Source organism: Pseudochaenichthys georgianus, unplaced genomic scaffold (genome assembly GCF_902827115.2).
Source record: "Pseudochaenichthys georgianus unplaced genomic scaffold, fPseGeo1.2 scaffold_439_arrow_ctg1, whole genome shotgun sequence".
Classification (NCBI taxonomy): Eukaryota; Metazoa; Chordata; class Actinopteri; order Perciformes; family Channichthyidae; genus Pseudochaenichthys; species Pseudochaenichthys georgianus.
This window is the reverse complement of record NW_027263004.1, coordinates 332-25,706: the sequence shown is the minus strand read 5'-3', so window position 1 is coordinate 25,706 and position 25,375 is coordinate 332. Positions and strand designations below refer to the sequence as shown.

The 25,375-nt window shown below is 42.0% G+C and overlaps 3 protein-coding genes and 2 non-coding genes across 5 annotated transcripts in view; all 5 read right to left on the bottom strand.

Annotated features, from left to right (window-relative positions):
* Positions 1-8,282, bottom strand: part of snx29 (sorting nexin 29) — a 205,000-nt gene extending 196,718 nt beyond the window's left edge. The window contains exons 1-4 of the mRNA XM_034078507.2: positions 7,886-8,282; positions 5,225-5,289; positions 3,721-3,773; positions 671-795 (exon numbers count right to left, since the gene is read on the bottom strand). Coding sequence (XP_033934398.1) covers positions 671-795; positions 3,721-3,773; positions 5,225-5,289; positions 7,886-7,892 — 250 coding nt within the window. The 5' untranslated portion in view covers positions 7,893-8,282. The remainder of the gene's footprint in view (positions 1-670; positions 796-3,720; positions 3,774-5,224; positions 5,290-7,885) is intronic.
* A 4,458-nt stretch (positions 8,283-12,740) lies between these two features.
* On the bottom strand, positions 12,741-13,790 carry LOC117442555 (transmembrane protein 238-like). The gene has a single exon (XM_034078509.1). The coding sequence runs from the start codon at positions 13,699-13,701 to the stop codon at positions 13,237-13,239; it is 465 nt and encodes a 154-aa protein (XP_033934400.1). The 5' UTR covers positions 13,702-13,790; the 3' UTR covers positions 12,741-13,236.
* A 2,331-nt stretch (positions 13,791-16,121) lies between these two features.
* Positions 16,122-24,027, bottom strand: rsl1d1 (ribosomal L1 domain containing 1). The gene is made up of 9 exons (XM_034078508.2): positions 23,933-24,027; positions 23,536-23,675; positions 22,653-22,791; positions 21,084-21,232; positions 20,299-20,400; positions 19,310-19,403; positions 18,274-18,405; positions 18,065-18,190; positions 16,122-16,859 (listed from the first exon to the last, which is right to left on the bottom strand). The coding sequence occupies exons 1-9, from the start codon at positions 24,002-24,004 to the stop codon at positions 16,719-16,721; spliced, it is 1,095 nt and encodes a 364-aa protein (XP_033934399.1). The 5' UTR covers positions 24,005-24,027; the 3' UTR covers positions 16,122-16,718.
* Positions 20,102-20,231, bottom strand: LOC117442556 (small nucleolar RNA SNORA55). Its single transcript, XR_004551527.1, has one exon. It is a non-coding gene; the product is annotated as a small nucleolar RNA SNORA55 (small nucleolar RNA).
* Positions 22,935-23,064, bottom strand: LOC117442557 (small nucleolar RNA SNORA55). The gene has a single exon (XR_004551528.1). It is a non-coding gene; the product is annotated as a small nucleolar RNA SNORA55 (small nucleolar RNA).
* Positions 24,028-25,375: the final 1,348 nt, after the last annotated feature.

Here is a 25,375-nt window from a genome sequence, read left to right as displayed (position 1 = left end):
CTTGGAATATAACAAGTGTTTCTGAAGTGAATTACCTACCCCACCTTTAAGTCAATACCTAAACACCACAAGTGGATAAAAGTGAAAAGAATAATTGAAAAAAGTGAAAAATTGTGGGGGAAAGGGGAAGTTATTTAGAAACAAGTAAAACAAATTGAAATCAGTGAGAGAAATAGGTAAACAAGTTCAAATGTGTGAAAAAAAGTTGTAAGAAAGCAAATATTGGAAAGAATGACAACAAAATGAACACAAAGAGACAAAATACAACTGGCAAAAGATGTACAATATCTACAAAGACAAGGAAAACAACTAAAAAAGGACACAGAATATAACCACAAAGAGATACAAAGCGACCAGAAAGGTTTGAAGACGAAGACTTGCGAGAGGAACAAAACGAGACACAAAGAGACAGAATTGAACCGCCAAAAAAAATGTGAAGAGAATTTGACCAAAAGAGACGCACGACGACTATGAAGAGAGACAAAATGTCCACAAAGAGATCTCACTATGTACATGTCAGCGCGCAGGGCCAATGGTCCCAAAATCCATCCATGAAGCAACGTTAGCATTTAGCTTGTCCACAGCTGCTAGTACTAGGACGGGTTACATGCAGAGGTCACATGTCACTATGTGTGCATGTTTTACTTTCGACCCGAGTTCAGCATCCTACCTGCTTCAGTCTTGGAGCTGAATCCCGCTGCCTGCTTCAGAGCGGCGGCGGTCAGAGCGAGACCTCGACTCTTCCTCAGACCGTGCTGCAGCACCGCCTCGAACTGAGCACACAGACAGATCACCCTGCACGGGATAACACAGTCACTTTGTCTGTACATTACACACACATGAAACGGTCAGTCTAGGTGGAAGATACAGTGTTCAATCAAATTAATAGGCATGTATATGTTTGTTTGTTTGTTTGTTTGTTTGTTTGTATGTATATATATATATATATATATAGTTATACTTTTTAAATGCTATTTAATTTCTACTTTTATTATTATATTTTTGGACTGTTTATTTCTTGTGTCTTCATTTCTCTGAGGTGCATTGCCTTGTTTCTTATGCTGCTGCAACGCAAAACATTTCCCAAATTGGGATCAATAAAGTACCCATCTATATATCTGTCTATCTATCTATCTATCCATCCATCTATCTATCCATCCATCCATCTATCTATCTATCCATCCATCCATCTATCTATCCATCCATCCATCTATCCATCTATCCATCCATCTATCTATCCATCTATATATCTATCCATCCATCCATCCATATATCTGTCTATCTATCCATCCATCCATCCATCCATCCATCCATCCATCTATCTATCCATCCATCCATCTATCTATCTATCCATCCATCCATATATCTATCCATCCATCCATCTATCCATCCATCCATCTATCCATCCATCCATCTATATATCTGTCTATCTATCCATCCATCTATCGATCCATCCATCCATCCATCCATCCATCTATCTATCTATCTATCCATCCATATATCTATCCATCCATCCATCCATCCATCCATCTATCTATCCATCCATATATCTATCCATCCATCCATCCGTCTATCTATCTATCCATCCATCCATCTATCTATCCATCCATCCATCTATCTATCTATCTATCTATCCATCTATATATCTATCCATCTATATATCTATCCATCCATCCATCCATCTGTCTATCTATCCATCCATCCGTCTATCTATCCATCTATCCATCTATATATCCGTCTATCCATATATCTATATATCCATCCATCTATCCATCCATCTGTCTATCTATCCATCCATCCATCCATATATCTATCTATCCATCTATCCATCTATCCATCTATCCATCTATCCATCTATCCATCCATCCATCTATATATCCGTCTATCTATCTATCCATCCATCCATCTATCCATATATCTATCTATCCATCTATCTTTCTACCTACCTACCCATATATCTGTCTATCCATCCATCCATCCATCCATATATCCATCCATCCATATATCTATCCATCCATCCATCTGTCTATCTATCTATATATCTGTCTATCTATCTATCTATCCATCCATCCATCCATCCATCCATCTGTCTATCTATCCATCCATCCATCCGTCTATCTATCCATCTATCTATCTATCTATCTATCCATCTATCCATCTATATATCTGTCTATCCATATATCTACATATCCGTCTATCTATCCATCCATCCATCCATATATCTATCTATCCATCTATCTTTCTACCTACCTATTCATATATCTGTCTATCTATCCATCTATCTATCCATCCATCCATCTATCTATCTAAATAAACATACAGATGATACGGGGATAACAAAGTACAGAAATCTTCAAGAAATCTGGGCTTATGTTTTACGGATGAAAAACAGCTACAAGTCCCAATATTTCTCATTTCAGATCAGACCCGGCGGCAGACATACGTCTCTGGGCGGGCATTTGATGTACCAGGGCGGGCCCACCCCGAAACTTACATTTCCCGGGAAAACTGAATTGTGAAAGAGCTGACATGCTGAAAACCCAACCCCTGCAGGGGGTTCTGGGGAGATTCTCCCCCAGGAGATTTTTTTGAAATATTAACATAAAATACACATTCTGGTACTCTCTTGAGAAGAAAAATAAATAAATCTATTACTACACAACATATTTAAAAAAAAAATGAATGCCATTTCAGTTTTTTGTTACTTTGTTCTGAAAGCTGAACCTGCTGCTCCTCACAGAGAGAAGAGGGAAGAGGCTGTGAGTTACTTTACATTGTGGATAAGGGTGGATTGCCCCCATGGTTCTGTGTGTCAACATGAAAGACAGCCCACACATCAATCATCAAACCGTGGGGTCTTATTTAGTTACGTAATGTTGTACCGATGTATATAGAGATGTACTGTAACTACAGCAAAAATATTCTCCGTCGGGACTTCCTGCAACAACACCACGTCGTTATCTTGATTCTGATTGGCCAGAAGACATTATCAAAGATGTTCTATTGAGAAGATGATCACTACGTGACAAAAGTTTCCAAACCGTTTCTAGTCTTCGGTATTTCCAGACAAGTGGCTGCTGAAATCAATCTTACTAACTGCTGTCTGTGCAATTTACTCCGCGCGAGTTGGCGGACTTTATTTAGCTTACTTTAAAATCATTTTTCATGGTGGGGCTAAGCCATTTATTGGTATGGCTGTAGCCTACCCAAGTATACCCTGGCGCCGCCACTGAACATAATAATAAAACAATTAAAATGTTGTATTCAGCCCTGATTAAAACAGCGGGCCCACATCCTGGATGGTCGGGCCCAAATCCTGGATGGGCGGGCCCGGCCCCATGGGGCCCGCCCATGACGCCGGGTCTGTTTCAGATCAAAGACACCACTGATAAGTTACATGGGTCGTGTTTTCTGAATATAAATTTGATCTGCATTATAAAAAATTCTTTGCATTGCTACAGAGAGACACTTTATCAATCAACCAAAAATGGTCATTGTGGGTTAGTACACTTTTTTTGAACAATTCTATGACTTTTCAAGGACTTTCGAACCCAATCCCCACACATCCAAGGACTAAGAGACACGTATCAGGGTTCATTTGTGTTACAACAAGCTAGACACTCATTTTGCATCATGAGCGCTTTTACTTTTTGAACTTTAGATAGATTTTGATTCTTATACTTGTTAACATTTACAGAGTGTTCCTACAGCTTCTCGTACCTGCTGTCTGAGTCCGTGGCGATCTCCTTCCTTCCGCCAAATCTGATTTGGCACTGCAAAGATAAGAAGGGAATGATTATGAAATACTTCTCCACCGTTCGCCTCGACTCGGGCGCACAGTGAGGATATTTCTCACATTTCAAAAGGCAACAAAAAGAGCCCCACAATAGACATGTTCTCTTGCAGATGAACAGTACTTTATACATGTGGCCCAGCAGCAGGAGGCACCTGCTTCGACCTCTATAAGGAAGCTAATGTCTCTCTTCCTTCAAACCGGTTTTCATCTGGATGTGCAGCATTGACCTGGGGTTTTCATTTCCTGTTAAGTCGTCCATGGGTTGTATAATAGTCCAGGCTAGCCTTCATAATGTCAGTGCAGAACCCACTTTCTTTTTACAGTCAGGTTTCAGAAAATGCATTTGAAGGAAATCAGGTGTCCTTACTGATTGGCTCTTTAAAACCACTTCAATTCTACTTTTTTTTTACCGTGTATCTGCGTTCCATATTCGCACATAATGCAGAATATTTACTTATAATAGTTGATCAGTTTACCTGAGTCTTGACACACTATTCTAATAACACAAATGAGGGTTAGATAGTTGATCTCGTCGCAGTGATTAACTTGAAATATGCTAATTGTAAGAGCCATTAACCGAGTTCGTTATATAAGTTTAGTTTCTCTTTTAATTGTTTAACATGTCTTGTTTTAGTAGTATACATGGCCTAAAAATATTATGTGTTGAATATTCATTTACGCCCCTGAATATATTTGTTGTCTCCCATTTGCTATGTTATGTCTGTTTTTGGGGTTTCAGACGCGGGAAGCTAAACCAGATCAACCACACACACTGAGAAGGAGGTCAGATGGGAAATAAATGGATTCATCGTTCTGAATTATTTGTGCGTTGAAATCAAACTTCGGTTGGAAGTGGCTCTCGAAAGTGTTAAACTGCTACACACTAATGTTTTCTTTTTTTAGCATTCCCCTTAATACGATTATTATCTATGTCAAATGTTACGTTTTTTCGTTTCTTTCACATATGTAAGGACGTAAGGCGGCACGTTTCTATGTCTCGTTTCATTTGAATTCATTTCTTATTTTATCATTTTTATTTTTATCTTTAATTATATTAATCTGTGCGGTCCTGTTTCTCATCCTAACCTTTTGCTGTTAAAACTACTGATCTTATTTTATACTATATATATATACTCTAAATTAGTCAAATAAATAAAAATAAATTTAAATAAAGCAATACATTTAAATAAAACAATGTAAAGCAATACAAATATTCCAAATAAAGTGTACATTTATACTGATATTTTTGGAGTTTTTAAGCAGTACATTTCTTTGATTTCTGCTGGGATTAAGGTGTGTGCTTATGTGCTGAGTAAGAACACTTTCTATGGATAAGTATCTCATACAAGCCCACTTCAAATCATCCTTCCTATCCCCTTTAAGCTGAGGTGATCTGTTGACCCTATCAGAGGTCAGGATGTGCCTCACCTGCTTGACAGCGTCCAGCAGCCTCTCCAGGAGGTGCTGCCTCTTAGAGTCACTCTGCTGAGGACCTGCAGAGACAAACAGGAAGTCATTAGATATCAGCTTGATGGAGGACTCGGAGTCATCGCTTGTTGCTGTATTAATAATGCATGTGGCAGAGGAGATGAACTGCGAGAGAAAGCCATAGGAATCAATGGAGGACACGTATTTATGAATTGCGACAGCATGAAAACCCTCGGCCCTGAAAGACAAACCAAAGTCAAGAACAGAAACTTTAAGTCCGTCTGCAACATAGAATAGTGAGTATAGGAAGAACTGTGCTCTTATGTATTTAAATTATAATAAATAAGATGTTTCTGAACACCAATAACTCTACGGAGTAATATCTAATTAACTATTTCAGTTCTTTGCTTGGGTTTAAAGCCAACAGTACGACGATGTTTGTTGTAGTTCCTTAGTTGCCTGTGCTCAGCTTTTTATATACTTTCCTCCACTTCTGCTTTGAGTTGTGGTCTCTTGAACAGCTGAGTTTACGGCAAACCTGAATTCTGGAAGGTATTGATCCCAGTTCCCGTGATTGTCATCCAAATAAGAGGCTATCATACTTTTGACAGTGCGATTTACCCTCTCAGTCATATTGGTCTGTGGATGATAGGCAGCTTGTCCATTGTTCATTGAAAACAGAACTGGTGTATTCTTATTATGGTCACTTTTCCCTGTGAGTAACAATATATGTACTGTCTGTGTATTTAATGTGTATTCTGCACAAATGGGTCAATATTTTTATGTTGTGATCTTTAATTTAATATTTAGTGGGTTTTATTTGTCATGGTTCTCAGCAGGAAACCGATGGACTGTCCACTCCAAGTAGGGAATGAGTCCCAAGTGAAGGAGTTCAAGTATCTCGGGGTCTTGTTCTCGAGTGAGGGAACAATGGAGCGTGAGATGGGCCGGAGAGTCGGAGCAGCGGGAGCGGTACTGCAGTCGCTTTACCGCACCGTTGTGACGAAAAGGGAGCTGAGCCAGAAGGCAAAGCTCTCTGTCTACCGGGCCGTGTTCGTTCCTCCCCTCACCTACGGTCATGAAGGATGGGTCATGACCGAAAGAACGAGATCGCGGATACAAGCGGCCGAGATGGGTTTCCTCCGCCGGGTGGCTGGTGTCTCCCTTAGGGATAAGGTGAGAAGTTCGGTCATCCGGGAGGGACTCGGAGTTGAGCCGCTCCTCCTTCGCGTCGAAAGGAGCCAGTTGAGGTGGTTCGGGCACCTAGTTAGGATGCCACCTGGGCGCCTCCCTAGGGAGGTGTTCCAGGCACGTCCAGCTAGGAAGAGACCAAGGGGTAGACCTAGGACCAGATGGAGGGATTATATCTCTTCGCTGGCCTGGGAGCGCCTTGGGACCCCCCAGTCAGAGCTGGTTGATGAGGGGGAAGGAACGTTTGGGTCTCTCTGCTGGAACTGATACCCCCGCGACCCGACCACGGATAAGCGACATTCATTTTATGTCATGCGTTTCATGGATTCGAGTTCATTTTTTTCAATATGTTTTATGACACATCTTAGGTTAAATAGATTATGAAATTCTATCCCTTTTTTATTTTCAATTCATGGCTATTTTCGTTATTGTAAAGCCCGTTCTGCCGCATTTCCGGTATGAAAGGAGCATTACAAATGAAGTTATTGAATTATCATTCTAAAACCGACTTCTATAACATCCAGGCTACTGGTACTGGTACTGGTACTACTGCTGGTGCCAATACATCTGCTTCTCGTGTTAATTTAGCACTTTCAAAGTAACGTTTTCGAGGATGTGGTTCTATAGTGGTCCAGTTAGTCATGACTTCCTGAATGGAGCATTAAAAACACCATAAGTGCTTCTGAGAAGTGCTGAATGGCTTTCATTTTCTCTTTCATGCATTGAGAAGCCATTTGTGGTTTATTTACATTGTGGAAGTAGCTCCATACATCCCAAACGTACTGTCTGAACACATGAAGTACTAACAATATTGTATATTATGCTTTTTTACATGTATATATATGTTTACTTATTTCTGCTTGCACACTGTCTCACTGTTTCTCTTTCACTATTTTATTTCAAGTTATCTTTCGTCTTGCACTTCTGTTATTGTTTTATTTCTCCATATTGCATTGATGGAGGAGCCTTTAGACTTTTATTGTCCAAAAAAAGGCTGTACATTAAACAATAAAGACTCTGAATCTTGAAGTTACTAAATACCACAACTCCCAAATGTATTCATCCCACTGTACAGTCTTTAATTTGACATTTTAACGTCTATCTTTTTCTATTTTACATGAATATAAACTCCAGCAACATTCTGTGTAACGTTTACCTTATTGTATTTTATTTGACATGTATATATAGTTAACTTCTCCTGCATTATTTGCACATTGGTCTTGCAACGTAAGCTGGCACTACTTTATTGTACTCTGTTTCTTCTGGCACTATTAGTATTGTTTTATGTCTCGTATTTGTTGATGTTGCATTGTTGGAGGAGCCTGGGACTTAACCTTTTCGTTGCCATAGCTACACTGTAGCTACTGTGCATATACATACAGTAAAACCTTTGAATCTAACATCCGAAAGTTACTGAATCTCTTGCATGATATGCTGCAAAACAAAAGACAATGACACAACCCAACTCACCGTTCATTGTGACAGCCAGTCACCGGTAGCAGTAGCATCCAAGCTAAAACCCTTCCTCCACAATTTGACAGCTTTTATCCAGAGGCTAGCGATACAGCGGGCCCATGCCGCCTCTGTGGCCGAGCGGCAAGCACACTAGGGCGGCGTGAGGACTGATGATGCCCCGGTGAACAGAGAGGCCTGCTGGGAGTCTACCACAAGCTGGCATGAAAGAGTTGTACAAAGCCCGGGAAGCAGACAACATGTAAAAAGCAAAAGCCGGAGTTTAGTTTATAAGCCATTAAACAACCTGTCAAAAAAGGAGGTGTTTTTTAAAAGAGAAACTATCTGTTTTTAGTTAGCAGCCTGTGGCACTGCGAAAAAAGGGAAACGCGCTGACAGAGCCGAGTGAAGGTCACATGACACAACATACAGCCGTCATATGACCGGCAATGCATGATGGGAGTTATAGTTTGTTGGTAAGTGTTGTGAAACTACAAAATAACCTTTTAAATGCAGAATCTTTATAACAAGACATTTGATCCTCAATGTGTCTGTGTATTTCCGGTGGTTAAAGAAATATTAATACATTTTAGGCGCTTTTTATTCGAAAAAATGACTTTATTTCAATATTGTAGTCAAGAAAACTGTATGTCCGAATATGGATGCAGCTAATTATGCATTTAATGGAAATTAAATAAGTATTGCAATAAACTGATAGGGTTTCATTTAAGAATATTGCATTCTTTTTACTAACTTTTGATACAAAGCAATCAAAGCAAGTGTGTGAGTGTGAATATTGTCCCAAAAAAAATTATAACATGCAACAAAACATATTCTTAGCATGACAATCAGTTACCATTTATTGTAGAAACACAATGCAAAAATCACAATTGTTATTTAAATCATTTTTCAAAAAAATGAAATCACACAAACACACTCCTGACCTCTTGTGGTAAAAGTAAGTATTGTATACATTCATGGTGTGCGTGTGGGTGTGTGTGTGCGTGCGTGCGTGCGTGCGTGCGTGTGCGTGCGTGCGTGCGTGCGTGTGCGTGCGTGTCAGGAACACAACTGTCAATCAAACCTTTGGCTCAGGATCAGGCCCAGGGCAAATTCCCATACCCTTTTTATCAGGTTCAATTTCAATTTGTTCAAAAAACGATTGACATTTCCATCAACCTCAACTCTTTTGCTATTGTGTAAACACACACTCATCAAGCTCAGAAAGAGTCCTGCAATTCAAATGAAACCCTGCAGAACAAAGTAGTTTATATTAACAGACACGATGCTCTTTCCTTTACAACTCGATCAGATAACTCTGATTATCGACCAGTGGTAATCAGATGACCTGAGAATCATCCGTGAAATCTGCACTCTGATCACTTTGGGCATATCTAATCTAAAGTGTACTGTGTGTGTGTGTGTGTGTGTGTGTGTGTGTGTGTGTGTGTGTGTGCGTGCGTGCGTGCGTGCGTGCGTGCGTTTGGACACTTAAAGGTGGGGTAGGTAAGTTTCAGAAACCGGCTCGAGATACACGTTTTGTTATATTCCATGGAATGCTCTTAACATCCCGATAGCAATGAATATCTGAAGTTCTTTGACAACAAATCCATAAAAAAATGTCATCTGTAGAAGCCGTAATACTGTAAAAAGTACAATGGCCTACCTGCCTGTCAGCCTTCCATCTGGGCACAAACTTATCTCGTGCCCTCATTGGTCATGTGCGCGTTCGTGTGTGTTGGAGGAGGGGCTCTGTAACGGCCCGTCCACACAGCGGCGTGCGCCGACGCTTGCCGGCGGGCGTGTCTGAAACTCGACCAACAACCAATCACATGAATCTCCCGCCCCTGACACACAAGCAGCGGTTTGATTGGCTAGAGCTTGTACTGGCATATGATTCGATTGGCTGACGCCTCGCCGAGGCGTCAAAAGTTGAACATTGCTCAACTTTTGCAGCGAGCCACGCCAGCTACGCTCCACGTCGCTTCCCACGATGCATTTCGGCTCAAAGTGACGTCACCCCATTCAAAGTGAATGGGGAAGCGTCAACGCACGCCGCTGTGTGGACGGGCCGTGAGGAAGTGGCAGATTTTCTCCGGTTGTGTATTTTCAAATTCTAGCGATCTCGAGCCGGTTTCTCAAACTTACCTACCCCACCTTTAACCCTGAAAGAAGTATATTTTGAAAATGATTAACACGGAATGGGCACTTTTTATCTGATAGCTGATATTTTCATACAACTATGCTTTTGTCAGCTCTGTCTTTGTTCATGCCATGAATGTTTTACACATTTAAAGGACAAACTACACGTGTTATCTATGCACTGTTGCTGTTGTAAACCTTTGAAGCCAATTGAAAACACTGCATGTGATTTCAACCGTGGAGGCCTGTGGCGCAGTGGGTTGTGCGTTGGTGTTCAGGGGGGTATACTACGAATCTAGTTCAACCTATCCTGGATATGTTTTGAGTTATCCGGTTGACCTAATCCAAAACAAAGCCGCTCTCGCTAAACTGTCCTACGACGCTGGCTCTCAACTCGTTCACTCAAGCCAGCCGTGTCCAGAGTTGGGTGTAACGCGTTACTTTGTAACGCGTTACTGTAATAATATTACTTTTTCGGTAACGGAGTAGTGTAACGCGTTACTTTTATAATTCAGTAATCACACTACAGTTACTAACATTGCCCCGACACGCGTTACTTCGTTACTTTCTAAAATCAGTCATAATCAAACCTCAACAAACACCTGCAAAGAACACATGCTAAGGTGAAGCTAACGCACATAGCTGTTGTTTATTTATATCACACACACACACACACACACACACACACACACACACACACACACACACACACACACACGTAGTTCTTCTTCTCTGTTTTCCGGTTGTTGCCTGTTTTGAATGACGAATACACACTACCACCGCCTGCTGGTAAGGAGAGTTATTGCCACTCACGCATGCGCAGTTCGTACGTGCTCGGCTGAAGTCTGGCTCCAGTGCAACACATGGCCAACACGCAGGAGAACACGCTGACGCAACAGCGTGAGCAGAGATAGACTGCGCAAAATATACAGATAGCAGGAGACAGAGGACAGCCACGGTCAGATAGCAGGAGACAGAGGACAGCCACGGTCAGATAGCAGGAGACAGAGGACAGCCACGGTCAGATAGCAGGAGACAGAGGACAGCCACGGTCAGATAGCAGGAGACAGAGGACAGCCACGGTCAGATAGGAAAACATTCAGGAGCTATCTGGATCAGTCTTATGCGACAATGGAAACTGAACTAAAGAGAACATTTGAAACTTTAGCAGTCTGCGTGATCTGCCTGCAGGGAGGGGCGGGCCGGCCCTGCGAGTAAAGTAACGAGTAAAGTAACGAATTACTTTATGTAGAGAGTAACGAAGTAGTGTAATATATTACTTTTTTTTAAAGTAATAAGTAATATGTAATATATTACTTTTTTTTAGTAACGACCCCATCTCTCGCCGTGTCCTATCTAGTTAGGTGCGCGTTCACATGAAAGGGGTGGTATCTGGAGCATTCGACCAATCACAAACATGGAGAAGTGTACTGACAGCGCAGCGTCATACTTCCCGAATGAAAAGTCAACTATAATATTAGTCAAATATGAAGAAGTTAAACTTTAAACATCCATGACTCAAACACTTGATCCAGGATCAAAGCCTCAGAGCTGCACCTGCAAGGTGAATACAGCTGGCAAAAGAACAAGTGTTTGAATGCGTACATCAACAGGTTTATGATATCACTGCCCGTCTAAAACACGATCTGACTTCTCGAGTGTTTCGTCAACTTAATGTGTTGCTTAAAATAATACTTCTGCATACAGTATGTGTCACTGGCGTTGCACGCCCAGATACGGCTCAGCTGACTCAGATAAGGAGATATATGATACATTATGATGTGATATGAATGATAATGGGACACATCGACGTCTGCACTCACAGTGCCGCGGACTAGGCAACGTAATGTTACTTTGATCCGGTTACTTATGTTGTGGCAGATATTTAATTAAGCTTTCTTAACATAGACTAATAGTATAATAGTTATAATAGTCAGATTGCTCTGAAGAGGTGATATTCTATTCATTTTCACGTTCACACAGTCGGTGATTTTGGCCGGCCGTCTTTCCTGCATTTCCTCCGCACACTGAGCTCTGATTGGTCAGCAGGCGTGGTGCTTTCGCTGAGTTGATCTCTTATCCTGGAACCTATCCTGCTTCGGAGCACAGACTAGGTTCCAGGATAAATCACCATGGAGATCTAGCCCGCTAAAAAGTGAACCAGCTTCGTAGTACCGGAAATCCCAGAAGTTATCTTGCTAAACGAAAATCCTGCTTTGTAGTATACCCCCCAGATCAGGTTCAAACCCAAATGCAGTCAGCATGTCGTTGTGTCCCTGAGACACTTCACCCCAAAGTGCTCCTGTGGGGATTGCCCACAGTATTGAGTATGTAAGCATATATGTATATCAGTGTATGTATGTGTATGTATATGTGTATATGTCAATCAACAGGTAAAGCAGATTAATAATACTAATAATATCAATAATAATGCATACTAATTATTGCAGATTATAAATAAATCATTTAGGGACAAGGGGGTGAGATTAAATAAATTATACTTCTTCTCACTCCTTTTCGAACACTAGATGTGGCACTGTTTATGTTGCGAATGTTGTTGTTGTTGTTGTTGTTGTTGTTGTTGTTGTAAATGTCATTTTTTGTTTTGATTTCTCTTACTGTACATGACTATGCACTGCAACATTTGTTTTGTTTTGTAATTATTTATTGTACTTGTTCGAAATAAATGTATCAATCAATCAATCAACAAGTGACATGTAATGTACCCACACACATACATCGGTAAAGCAATGGCAAAAGCAGCACATTAATGACAAAATCACTGCAATATAGATAACTGTATTTATAAAGCAGGTGAGATTATAAAGGATTAATACCATTATTCATAAAATAAATAAGTAAAAACGGTGTTATTGTCGGTTAAATTCACACTGCTGCAAAAAGGCAGCTTCAAATATTCCGGCCAAAAGAAAAGCTTCGCCATCACAAATCTCTTAATATAACTTTTATTTTCTATTTACAGTCACCAAGATTCAAGAATCAACTAAAAATATTGACAGATATGAATGATGTTGTTATAGTGTGCAAAGTGTACATCTTATCAGCTTGAAACGGATATGTGGATGTTATCGAGACAAGACATCAGTGCCGTCTAATCATTATAGGAGCGTGTGCAGAGCAAACACACACACACACACACACACACACAGTCTCTTTCACGTGCAAAAAGGAAGCGAATAAGTCCAAGTTCAGAATCATTTCCAGGTTCATATTGATAATGTGTCCCTCTCAAGGTATGTAGACGGAGATGTGGACGGAGAAGACATGTTGCTTTCAAAGACGGTGGACAGCGACACCTCAGTGTTTGAAGGTCTGTTCCTCCGGAAAGAGTTTCTGACCCTGGAGGAGAATCTGTCCGACATCTGCCTCACGGCCCGACCCAGCCCCCGGTTCTTCAGCTTGATCAAACCCACGTCGTCCTCCAGCTCCTCGGGGGGCACTTCTATATTTCCAGAGTACCAGAACACCCACCAGATGAGGCTGAAGAAGATGATGATGCCCCCGCCGTAGATGAACAGATCGTGGACGACCAGCCCTCCGAACACCCCCACCAGCATGAGGAAGGTTCCCAGAATGTCATGAGCCACAGCGAACCAGAAGGAGCATTTACAGCGGCCCACGCCCTCATAACTCCTCTCCATGAGCGGCTCCAGCTGCACAGGTGTAGACATGTCCCCCAGAAACCAGGTCCAGTTCCCAGAGTGTAATCCAGATGTGTGTGTGTGTGCGCGCTACAGGTCAGTGGTGTGTCTTCCTCTCATGAAACAGCCGGCTGTGGTCAAAGTGCAATGTTCGGCAGGGGCTATCAGCAGAGGAGTTCACACAGGGAGGGGGAGGGGCACAGGGAGGCTCTAAAGAGAGTCAGATGAACACGATGTAAATACACATTATTTGTTTCACTCTAAAATGGATTAACTGTTTCGAAATGGAAGTATTTTGGACTGGAGATATGGTGTGTGTGTGTGTGTGTGTGTGTGTGTGTGTGTGTGTGTGTGTGTGTGTGTGTGTGTGTGTGTGTGTGTGTGTGTGTGTGTGTGTGTGTGTGTGTGTGTGTGTGTGTGTGTGTGTGTGTGTGTGTGTGTGTGTGTGTGTGTGTGTGTGTGACGGCAGAAAATCTGGATCCGTTCCGTTGTACCTCCGTTTTTAGAGATGTGGGTACGGAGGAAAAGAGAGGGGGTTTTGTGGATTCCCTTACACACCGGGGACACTTATGTATCAAATACATCAAAAAGGGACTTTTGCAAGATAGGAGACCTTTAAAGGTTCCCTAATATACTGTTTTATATATTACTTTATTATAGGTCTCATATAAAACCGAACAGATCATTGCAGCATTACCCATAATGCCCTCTGTTTCAGCCCTGTTTCCAAAGTGCTGATTCTCTGTCTGTTACTTTAGATGAAAATAAGGAGCCCCTCCCCACGCCCCTCTGAGAGAGATTTGGTTACAAAGAACACCATAGGCGCTTTCACACCGCACTACTTTTCCCACTTAGTTCTGATATAGTTCCGAAATGTCGCGTTCACACCAAAAAGAGCCGGAACTAAAATGAGTTCATGCGAACCTTAGCCGCGTTCACACTACGGTACTTTTCCCACAAAGGTTCATGCGAACTTAGTTCATGCGAACTCTTTTAGTTTATTTACTACAAGACAAATGTGCCTTTTTATTTCATACAGTTCAATTTGGATTGAGACAGGGAAATAATCTAAACCTCTAGTAGAAATGATAAAAAAGTAAAAGTCTGCTGCTTATTGTTCTACTAGGCCAACATAGAGTGTGTTAATTAATATGTTTGGCAGTTTGGAGTAAGTCTGTAGATTTGTTTGTGTGTGTGTTTCATGTAGGCTATAGGCCTCTCACGATAATTAATTTTGATGGATACATTTTCCAGGAATTTATTGCGATAAACGATAATATTGTCGGCACCGTTGTATGACCATTTTAGACCCCTGACATAATGATAATATATAATAATAATGCAAGTACATCCTTTCAAACTGCTAGTCACATCCTCATGTAAATGGAAATTTATCGAGTTCATTTTTATTTATCGTACGATAAGTCAATTAATTGCTTATCGCGACAGGCACACAATAAAACAGTGGAAACAAACATGTGTTTGACTTTCATTAGTGAATGAAACTTTGTGCCCTTTATAGTCTGTGTCCAATTTTGTGTATTTTTATATATTGTATATACATCATATATATATGCTAAGGTCCCGCTGCTGACACGATAGCAGTCATTTAGTGCGCATATGTGTAATTAAACCCATGATACCAAAATCTCACTCCAGCCAGGTACCCAAAGTTGGCAACCCTGCTAAATGGTGCTCTAGGAGGAGATTCAGGTGATAAGGTGGGGGGGGGGGTGATTGGCTGACACATGTTGATGTAGAAGAGACATGAAGAAGAGGGGACACATGTTGATGTAGAAGAGACATGAAGAAGAGGGGACACATGTTGATGTAGACGAGACATGAAGAAGAGGGGACACATGTTGATGTAGAAGAGACATGAAGAAGAGGGGACACATGTTGATGTAGAAGAGACATGAAGAAGAGGGGACACATGTTGATGTAGAAGAGACATGAAGAAGAGGGGACACATGTTGATGTAGAAGAGACATGAAGAAGAGGGGACACATGTTGATGTAGAAGAGACATGAAGAAGAGGGGACACATGTTGATGTAGAAGAGACATGAAGATAAGTTTGTGCCCCGATGGAAGGCTGACAGGCAGGTAGGCCATCCAGTTACTTTAGCCGGGCCGGCTCAGATGATTGGTCGTGCTTTTTACAGCGCCACGGCTTCCACAGGTGATACATTTGTATATATTCATTGCTATCGGGATGTTAATAGCATTCCATGGAATATACCAAAAAGTGTTTCTGAAGTGAATTACCTACCCCACCTTTAACTTTAATAGTTTTAAAAATAATCTAAACTCCACATGAATAATCACAGGCCATCAGAAGGATTTCTAAAAGGCCTTTTTCATAGTTTAAAATAGCGACTGGATATAAATGCACCCTCCCCCAGTAGTGACAATAATAAAAACACGAGTAACACGTCACGATACGCAGACACAAGGTTCACAAATACTTTAATTCACATAATGCTTAACAACTTTTTGCTTTTCATCTGTAATATGGCATTAGGATATTATATTGTAGCTTTTCACAAACATTTAGATGAGTTATAAAAGCCAAGGTAAACAATAATTTGTTGATTTAGGAAAGTACTCATCCAGAAACAACCTTAACAGAATAACCGATACTGAGGAAAAAACTCAACTTTTTTTCTTCACATGGAAGTTGCAAAAACGACTTCCAAAATTGTGAAATGCTTTATTCATTATGTCAATGAAAGGCTGCATTCCCTTTAAGCTTCTAGTTTCATGGCCGTGTCGCCATGGAAGGGATTATTGATGCCCACAAGTACACAGAGCCATTGTTAGCATTGTTAGCATTATTAGCTCTGTCTTCCAGAGAAAAGCCTTTTGTTGGAGGGCTACATTTTAGAAAACACAACAGAGCCAAAGTTCATTTCAGATAACGAACTTTATGTTCTGCTCCAGGCATAACGAGACAAAACCCACTGAATATATATGAACCAGTGTGAGCGATCTGGTCCTGTGTTCCGAGTAAAATGTCCATGTTGAAGGTAACGTGTGAAGAGGAGAATCATTTCAATTTGGGCACTCTCCTCTTCCCTTTGGACTCGCCCTTGCCGCCCTTCTTGTTCATTTTGTTTTGTGGTTTTCTTCCTTTCTTCCCACCAGCCGTCGTGGGCGCCTTCTCCAGCTGCTTCTTCTTGGGTGTCTTCTGCAAAAGAAACAAAGAAAATGAGTCGGATTACATATTTAAAATCAGTATTCAAATAGAGTGCTGTCCTGATGATGCTTTCCCACGAGCCGACCCGGAGGTTAGCATCGCTCCCTCTCCCGTGTTATTCTCCAAAGCTAATGTAAACTTGAATAATGTACTTCTTTTGAATGTAATAATTATGTTGGTTGCTGTTTGTGGAAGCGCCAGTGAATGATGGCTAGGACGCACTGTTTACCCAGCTGGTCTGTCCCCCCTATTTCGCAAATGGCCTATAGGCCCCTTGTCATGTCTGCCGATATCTGGTTTTAATCTGTGTCTATGTTGGTGTCAGTGATGTATTGTCTTATCTTTGTGATGTGCTGCAACCCATTTCCCCCGACAAATAAAACGAATACTATACAATGAGCCCCATTAACTGAGTTTTAAACATCACTTTAAATCAGGTCTTCTCAAAGTGTGGTCCGTGAGCGCCCCCCAGTGGTCCGTGAGTATATTGGTAACATTTCACATTTGAAATAAAATAAATTTAAGTTTTCCTCACTCTCGCGGGAATATCTCCGCAATGGAGCGAGGTCACGTTTCACTTTCGATTGCATGATATAGCCCAGGGCAACACCTTCGTCACACATGCTGCCACCTGTTTGTACCATTTTCAGGCGATTTGTAATCTGTTCTAGAAAAACGATGTGATTTTGGATATCTGTGGAGTTAGGTGGTCCGCGAGTGTTTTTTTATTGGGTAAGTGTCCTTGGTATGAAAAAGTTTGAGAAACACTGCTTTAAATGGAAGATCCCCATAGGCCCCGCCCACTCGATCGGATCGGCGATCCCTAGCGCTTATGTTTTATTCGGCAGGAAAATCTCCACAAATTAACAACGCTTTACGATGTTTGTAAATGCAAGATGTAGAAAGCTAACGTCAAGCTTTAAAAGGAACGACAGCACGGTCACATGACTTCACCACCGCTAAGCTAAAGGTGGCTAATGTTCAACGTTTAGTCGTCTCATTTAGGCATTTGTAAGCAACCACAGTTTCTAAGCCACTAAGAAGCTTTGGATATTCACGAGTGGGGAGTTTACGGACAGATTGTATATAAAAAAAATTGGGGAAACCCCTTCCTCTCGTGTTACCCTCATTTCAGGCCTCTAACCCACGGTAAAATGCTAACACATTCCTGGACCTCTCTGTCGAGCAGCACTGACCTCCAGTTTGGGCTTCTTGCTTGGTGTTCCCATGGGAACCAGCTGTGGGATTTCTTCCCCCGTCCCCTCGCTTTTCTTCACGTCCTCCGTCTTCTTGTTTTTCTTAGCCAGCTTTTTAGCCGCAGCCTGAGAATCACAAACGCAGCCGCTGGTTATTTACAGATCCTTTAAAGAGGCACAGGAGTCTGTATCTGACGAGTTGCTCTCACCTCTTGCTTGGCGGCCTCTGTCAGCTTCTGATCCTCGTCCAGCGCAGTGAGGTGGTTCAGGTTGGAGGTGTAGAGGGGCAGCGCTACAGACATCTGAGTCTTGATGTGAACCAGCTTTATCACAGGTCCTTTCTGTTCAGAGACACACAGATATATTAGAGTTTGAGGAGACAGGTCTCCTATTATACTGTCTTTCATCAACATATCACAGCTCTCAGATATATACAGAGCCTGTCTCTGATTGGCTGAAACACCAAACAGATCATTGCAACATTACCCATAATCCCCTCTGTTTCAGCCCTGTTTCCAAAGTGCTGATTCTCTGTCTGTGACTTTAGATGAAAACAAGGAGCCCCTCCCCACGCCCCTCTGAGAGAGATTTGGTTACAAAGAACTCAATGGAGCTCTAGAGGAGAGGGGGGGGGGGGGGTACCTTGTTGCTGATTGGCTAATGGTTACTCAAGACAACACATCGTTATGACATCACAAAGTGGCCAAAATCTGATCAGCTCATTTTCAGAAAAAGAGAATCTTTGTTCCTGAAACTTTCAGAGTCTCTTTCCACAGAGGGGACACATGTTGATGTAGAAGAGACATGAAGAAGAGGGGACACGTGTTGATGTAGAAGAGACATGGAGAAGAGGGGACACATGTTGATGTAGAAGAGACATGAAGAAGAGGGGACACGTGTTGATGTAGAAGAGACATGGAGAAGAGGGGACACATGTTGATGTAGAAGAGACATGAAAAAGAGGGGACACATGTTGATGTAGAAGAGACATGGCGAAGAGGGGACACATGTTGATGTAGAACAGACATGGAGAAGAGGGGACACATGATGTAGAAGAGACATGAAGAAGAGGGGACACATGTTGATGTAGAAGAGACATGAAGAAGAGGGGACACATGTTGATGTAGAAGAGACATGAAGAAGAGGGGACACATGTTGATGTAGAAGAGACATGAAGAAGAGGGGACACATGTTGATGTAGAAGAGACATGTAGCAACACTGCCGTCGTGTGCCGTTAGACTCACCGTGCGCAGTTTGGTCGACACGGTTTGGAATGCAGCCTCGACGTTTTCTGTCACCTCGTCTGCGGTCATGCCGGCGTGGGCGATACGAGCCATGCTGCGACACGGGACAGTTAGGTTAGATAATGCAGGGGGACGGTGGGAAGACACACTTCCACTTCCTGGTCTGGCTCAACATCTTGTTTCGACCACAGCCCGCTTTAAGATGCCCAGGAACCCAAACAGAGGACCATCTGAGCTTGGTCAATTGTTAGGCGATGTGTCCTGCATTGTTTTACCAGGTGCTGCTCAAAGAAAAATACCGTACTTTTCGGACTATAAGCCGCGACTTCCCCCCCCCCCCCCCATTTTTCTTGTACAGCTAACGGCCACTAGGGGACCTCCTAAATCTATGGCTTATACAGGTAAAATTAACCACCTTTAACTCTACGGGCTCTAGGACCGCTCCGCGCCCGCCACCTTTAAGCGGCGGGCTCCAGCAGGAAAAGCTGGAGGCTGGAAAAGAGTGAGACAGGTAGCGCCAAAGTAAAAGTGGAACCGAGAGACAGAACGAGAGCAAGACAGACGGACAATATGCAGGTGCGCTTTATAGTCCGAAAAGTACGGTACTGAGGAATCACTTTCGACAACGATTGGAATTTTACAAACAGCCTTATTTGGGCATCAGTTTTCTGCACGGTTTAAACGTCGCCCTTCAGCTCAACAGAGTATCAGGTAATAACCACAATCATTCCTTATTGGAAAAGTTAAGCTGAACCAAGAAGCGGGAACATGACCAGTAGAAATGCAGGTATCTAATGTTTCAAAGTTGTAGAGACGGGCTCCACGGGTAGAGGAGGTCCATCTGGATTTACGTTGAATCTCTCTGGCACCAAATATTGTCCGGTCCAAACACTTCACAGAATGAACCGGGCTGCTACGGTGCCGCTCATATCAAACTATCATTGTTAGGGTATGTGTTTCTAACGGTTACAGGGGAGAGGGGATCTCACCAGCAGGAGCCCTTGTTGGTGACCTTCAGGTAGGAGCCCTGGACCACTCGACTAATATCTCTGGCCAGATTTTTGCTCAGCATGTTCACACACAGCGGCTCTCTGTGGAAAACAAGCATGAGATAACAATGCATTAGGAGAACAAAGAATCAGACGCTTAGCCCTCCTATTGTCTTCTTGGTCCTGTTTTAACGGCTATTACATGAACACAAAATCCATTAATCATCACCACATTTCATTCAACACCCTTTCAAACTGTACATATTGTATCAGAGTACTGGTAGACATGAAGAACTGCAGTACATATACAAAGAACAGACACTGAACATGTATTGCGTGAGGCAGGTGTGATACATGTGGGGGGATGGGCATATAAGAGCGGGACATGTTTCAAATTGTTCTGTGTATGTCAGGTGTGATTCAGATGGGGGGATGGGCACATAAGGAACACATCTAGTGTGTGTGTGTGTGTGTGTGTGTGTGTGTGTGTGTGCTTTATCTGATCCGGATGGTTACCAATTCCTTTTCTTTATGGCGGGACACCATGGTGTTACAAAGTTGACTAAATAATCCAAAAGTCAATGAAAGTGGTGATCAGCCATGTTCAAATGTCTTCTGTGAAGGATATCATGAAGCCTGAATGCAATCGAATGTGAAACTAAAACGTTATGATTGATGAAAGTAGAACATCGGTCAGATTCGACCCGAAGACAACAGGAGGGTTAAAGCGTGAATCTGCAACATGAAGGCGTTCCAGTCTGTCGACGGGAGTAAGAAGGCGTTACCTCTTCCTCTGGTAGAAGTGCTTCCCGAGGTGAGACGGCAGCAGGCGGCGGACGCGGTCGTCGGAGAGGAACATGTCGAAGTTACTCAGCAGGCGGCGCTTCGCTTCGTGAGGTTTGTACTCCGTCCTCAGGACCTTATACGGGATGACCTGAAACAAGACGCAGCACGAGGTGGTGAACATCAGGAGAACGAGCTGAATGGAGACCGACACGGGGGACGCTCAATGTTTAATATGTGAGTTGGATGCGTTTTGTTTGCCATCTAATTTATCTTGAGTTTGTAATAACTTTGAAAATGTTTGATAGGCTTTATGTTGTATCAAAGCCATGTTGTGTTAACAGAAGTGAAGTCAGAGCTAAGGCATTGTTCAAGTCATCCATCTTTGCTTGTTAAATGTTAGCCTTGTTTCCACTAGGTGTGCACATGCTACAAACTCCTTCTTTTATTATCAAAAACAAAACTTAATAGACGCTTTCACACCAGAGTACTTTTCCCGTTTCGTTCCGTTAGTGCCTGGAATTTTGCGTTCACACCAAAAAGAGAACTTAGTTCCGAGAACTTTTAGCCCCATTTTCAGTGCCTGCTAGAGAGGTGGGACTTTCCTGGGGAGAAAAAAGTACCAATTTCGATTGGCTGGGCGAACTGCAAACCACGCCCCGTAGAACTCTGAAAAGTTGTATTTGCTGGCATTAGCATTATTAGCATTAGCCCCGCGCACCAACGCAGAGAGACTAACTTATGGCAACACAAAAGAAAACATGGGAGCGGTGGAGATGAGGAGGTGTCGGCGTTCTGGCGATTTACTCGGAAGGCTTCAGTAGAAGCTGCTGGGACTCCCAGCAGCTTCTACTGAAGCCTTCCCCAACTCCGGGGACTTCGGGTGGCAGTATACGCCGTGAAGTTGTTTGCGGCCTGCCAGTAAACCCAAAGCAGAAGAAGAAGAAGTGACGTCAGCGGCTTCATTTGCGTAATCTTCCCTCAGGGATCTTATTCCGGTGTGAACGCGACCAACTCTTAGTTCCATGGGGGAACTAAGTGCTGGGAACTAAGTGCGGCAAAGTACTTGGTGTGAAAGCGGCTAATGTCTTATTGCTATCAGCCACGAGACGTGTTGGTGTAAAAATGATCCACATCTTCCATAATCTAGAACTTTCCTATAAAAATGTAAATGCTAGACGGCTGGTAATGAGGTGGGTTTGCTATCCTGGCTCCAAGATGGTGGAATGAGCTCCCCATTGACATCAGGACAGCAGAAAGCTTACACACCTTCCAGACTGAAAACTCATCTCTTTCGACTCCACTTCGAGCGATAGAACTGCTAACAAAGCACTTATATACTAATAAAGGGCTGGCTGATCTAAAGCCAGTTGAGTAGCACTTGAAATACTTGGCTCTATGAAACCTGATGTTCTTATATGATTCTGTTTTCTTCAAGGTTGTATCATCCTGGTCGAATGTACTTATTGTAAGTCGCTTTGGATAAAAGCGTCAGCTAAATGTAATGTAATGCAGGAATAATCTGAATCAGTATCCGTCTTTATTTGAGTGTTTCTCTGACTGGTATTCACCTCTGTGATGTTCTTCACTCCCTTCTCTGCAAGCAGCTTCTTATAAAACCTGATGGTCTGATCTGAGGTCATGTTGGGCTCGTCTCTGGTGAAGAGGCAAACCTCCTCTGTGTCCGACCGCTGGCCATGGGGCAACGGGCTGAGAGGGGGGGGAGAGAAGACATTATCAATAAAAGAGCATCCAGCAACAGCAGGACGTATTCACACCGCCCATGCTCTGGACAATAAGCACTGCAGCACATGTAGAAGAAAGGCAGGTATATCTAATATGAACAAGACATGTTGTGTTTCAAAGTTGTAGAGACAGGCTCCACGGGTAGAGGAGGTCCATCTGGATTTACGTTGAATCTCTCTGGCACCAAATATTGTCCGGTTCAAACACTTCACAGAATGAACCGGGCTGCTAAGGTGCATATCGAAACTAACTTAAAACTAAAATGGTTAGTCTATGTTTTTCGAAAGGGGTTAGTAATCACACACAGAGTATTATGAGTATGGAGGGTTATTAAAAACACAGAAAGCAGATTTGTACATTTATCGAAAATACCTCCAGGCATTTTTAGAGGTATTTATTGCCCTCTATTTTAATTAAAGAGGAAACGAGTATTTACAAAGTTTAAAATTAAGATCAGTAATCTGCTATTTAGTAATATATATACAAGTATCAGTTTGGTAGGATCACAGAGAGCAGATACAAAAATACCTCTTAACATTTTCTGATTCAAAAACTCTTTACAAATGAAGTTATAGTCAGATGTTATTAAGTTATGTAAAACAGGGGCTATAATGGGGAAAGGGTGGAATAAAGTCAATATCAGTAAAGTCACTTGATATGACTGTTAAATAACAGATTAGGCGTGATAATGGCTGTCAGTGGACTCACATGCGGATGGTCTGTGCTTTCGGGGGGATCTTCCAGAGGGTGAAGAGCAGGCTGATCTGCTGAGTGTCGTCCAGGAACAGCGAGTCCCCGGTGGACTTAGTTTTCAGGAAAGCCTGCAAAGCCTGGACGGCCTTTTTCACCTGGCAAAGACATCAAATCCAGTTATAAAATGCCATGAAAACCCACCGACAGACTCCATTTTTCTTCAAGAGGTTCAGATATGTTGCTTTGAATTAGCTTCGTTGCTAAACAGCAAAGAAAACAAGCTAACTAATGCTAGAAAGCTTGTAGCTACAACCGAATAATAACAATGATTTGGTTATTTAATCTTGTATTAACACACTATATATTTATAATTAGTTTAAATGTGTTAAAGGACAAAGAAAACAGTTTTTACCTGGGTCCGGTCTATCCCAACTTCTGCTGTCTCCGCCATGCTGTCTGCTTCACGTGTAAACTCCACACGCATGCGCAATGGGTAGATTCCTTTTTCTTCTTCGTTGGTTGGCAGCTCAGAGGCGCACTATCGCCACCTGCTGGACTGAGCGTTGTCTTTCAAGACAAATAAATGAATCAGGCTAATATTTCTTTAGCTTAATTAAAACATTTGTATAACTTCCCATGTCTTTCCTATAAGATGCTCGGATAGAAAAGTGTTTTAAAATGTTGTTAATTCATTATTAATATTTCATTTTTTATTAATTTCTCCTGATAATTCCTTTCTTTCTATTCTCTAACCGCTGCAATCTATTAACATCGTGTCATTTAATCCTGTATATCTTATTCTCTCACGTGTTTCTTTCTCAAATAATAGCAAAAACAATGTTGTACGAATAATCTAAACACCTTGGCAAGTAAAGTAAAATGATCGATAAAGATAGAACATAACATTTAAAATGTTAAAAGCAAAAATTGCATATTTATGGGAGAATGAAATATAATAACAGTATTTTTCATCTGTTGACAACATTTGCAATACATCCAATTATATTAACAAAGGATACCTCTATAGTAAAATGTTAAATGTTGGGATTTTGCATTAGTATTGATACACTGAATATTGATGAATCCACCTGCAATGAGGATACTTGATAAAAGAAAACACACTTTTCTGACGCAGCGTTGATAATTTATTTTCAGTTTGGATTATGTAACAGCTGTGTGTGTGTGTGTGTGTGTGTGTTTATCCGTGGTTTTAATTAGAGTAGTATGTGAGCCCAATCCAATCAAACCATCTCATGTGGAGAGAGACCAGACTCAAAATGTTGGTACAGCAATCCTTAAAAACCAAATAAAATGTTTCCTAAATCCCGCTCTTAAAAAGGGAGATGTGATTTGCAAATTATAATTACAGGCTAACCCTGCTCTTGTTTTGCAGGATATGAAATCTTTCTGTGGTCATATCCTCCCCAAACTCAGTGACACTGCATCCATCTCCATTCTAAAAACAAATGGCGTAGCGAGCCGACATCGCGGTTAGCCGTGGGAATACAGAAGGGGGCGGGGCTTGTAGCTACATTAGTGGCATAGCTGAGCTCTCAATATGAGAAAGCTGACGCACTGGTCTCTCACTTAATATAGTTCATCAAAAAAACTGATTCAGTCTTGTTTTCTTCGTGTGACGTTATTTTAACTCCTCGATCCCTCTCCTGGTTGTCGTTGGATTCTCTTCAGCGTGTTGAGTGTGAAGAGAGAGCAGCTGTGTGTCGGCCGAGCAGCGTTTCTCCCCGGTAACGAGAGGAAGAACAACGGTCTGCTGACGAGGCGGTTAGTCCTTCTCTGGGACCAGCTTCAGCACTTTGCCGATGGCGATGGTTTTACCTGGAGGAGGAGGAGGAGG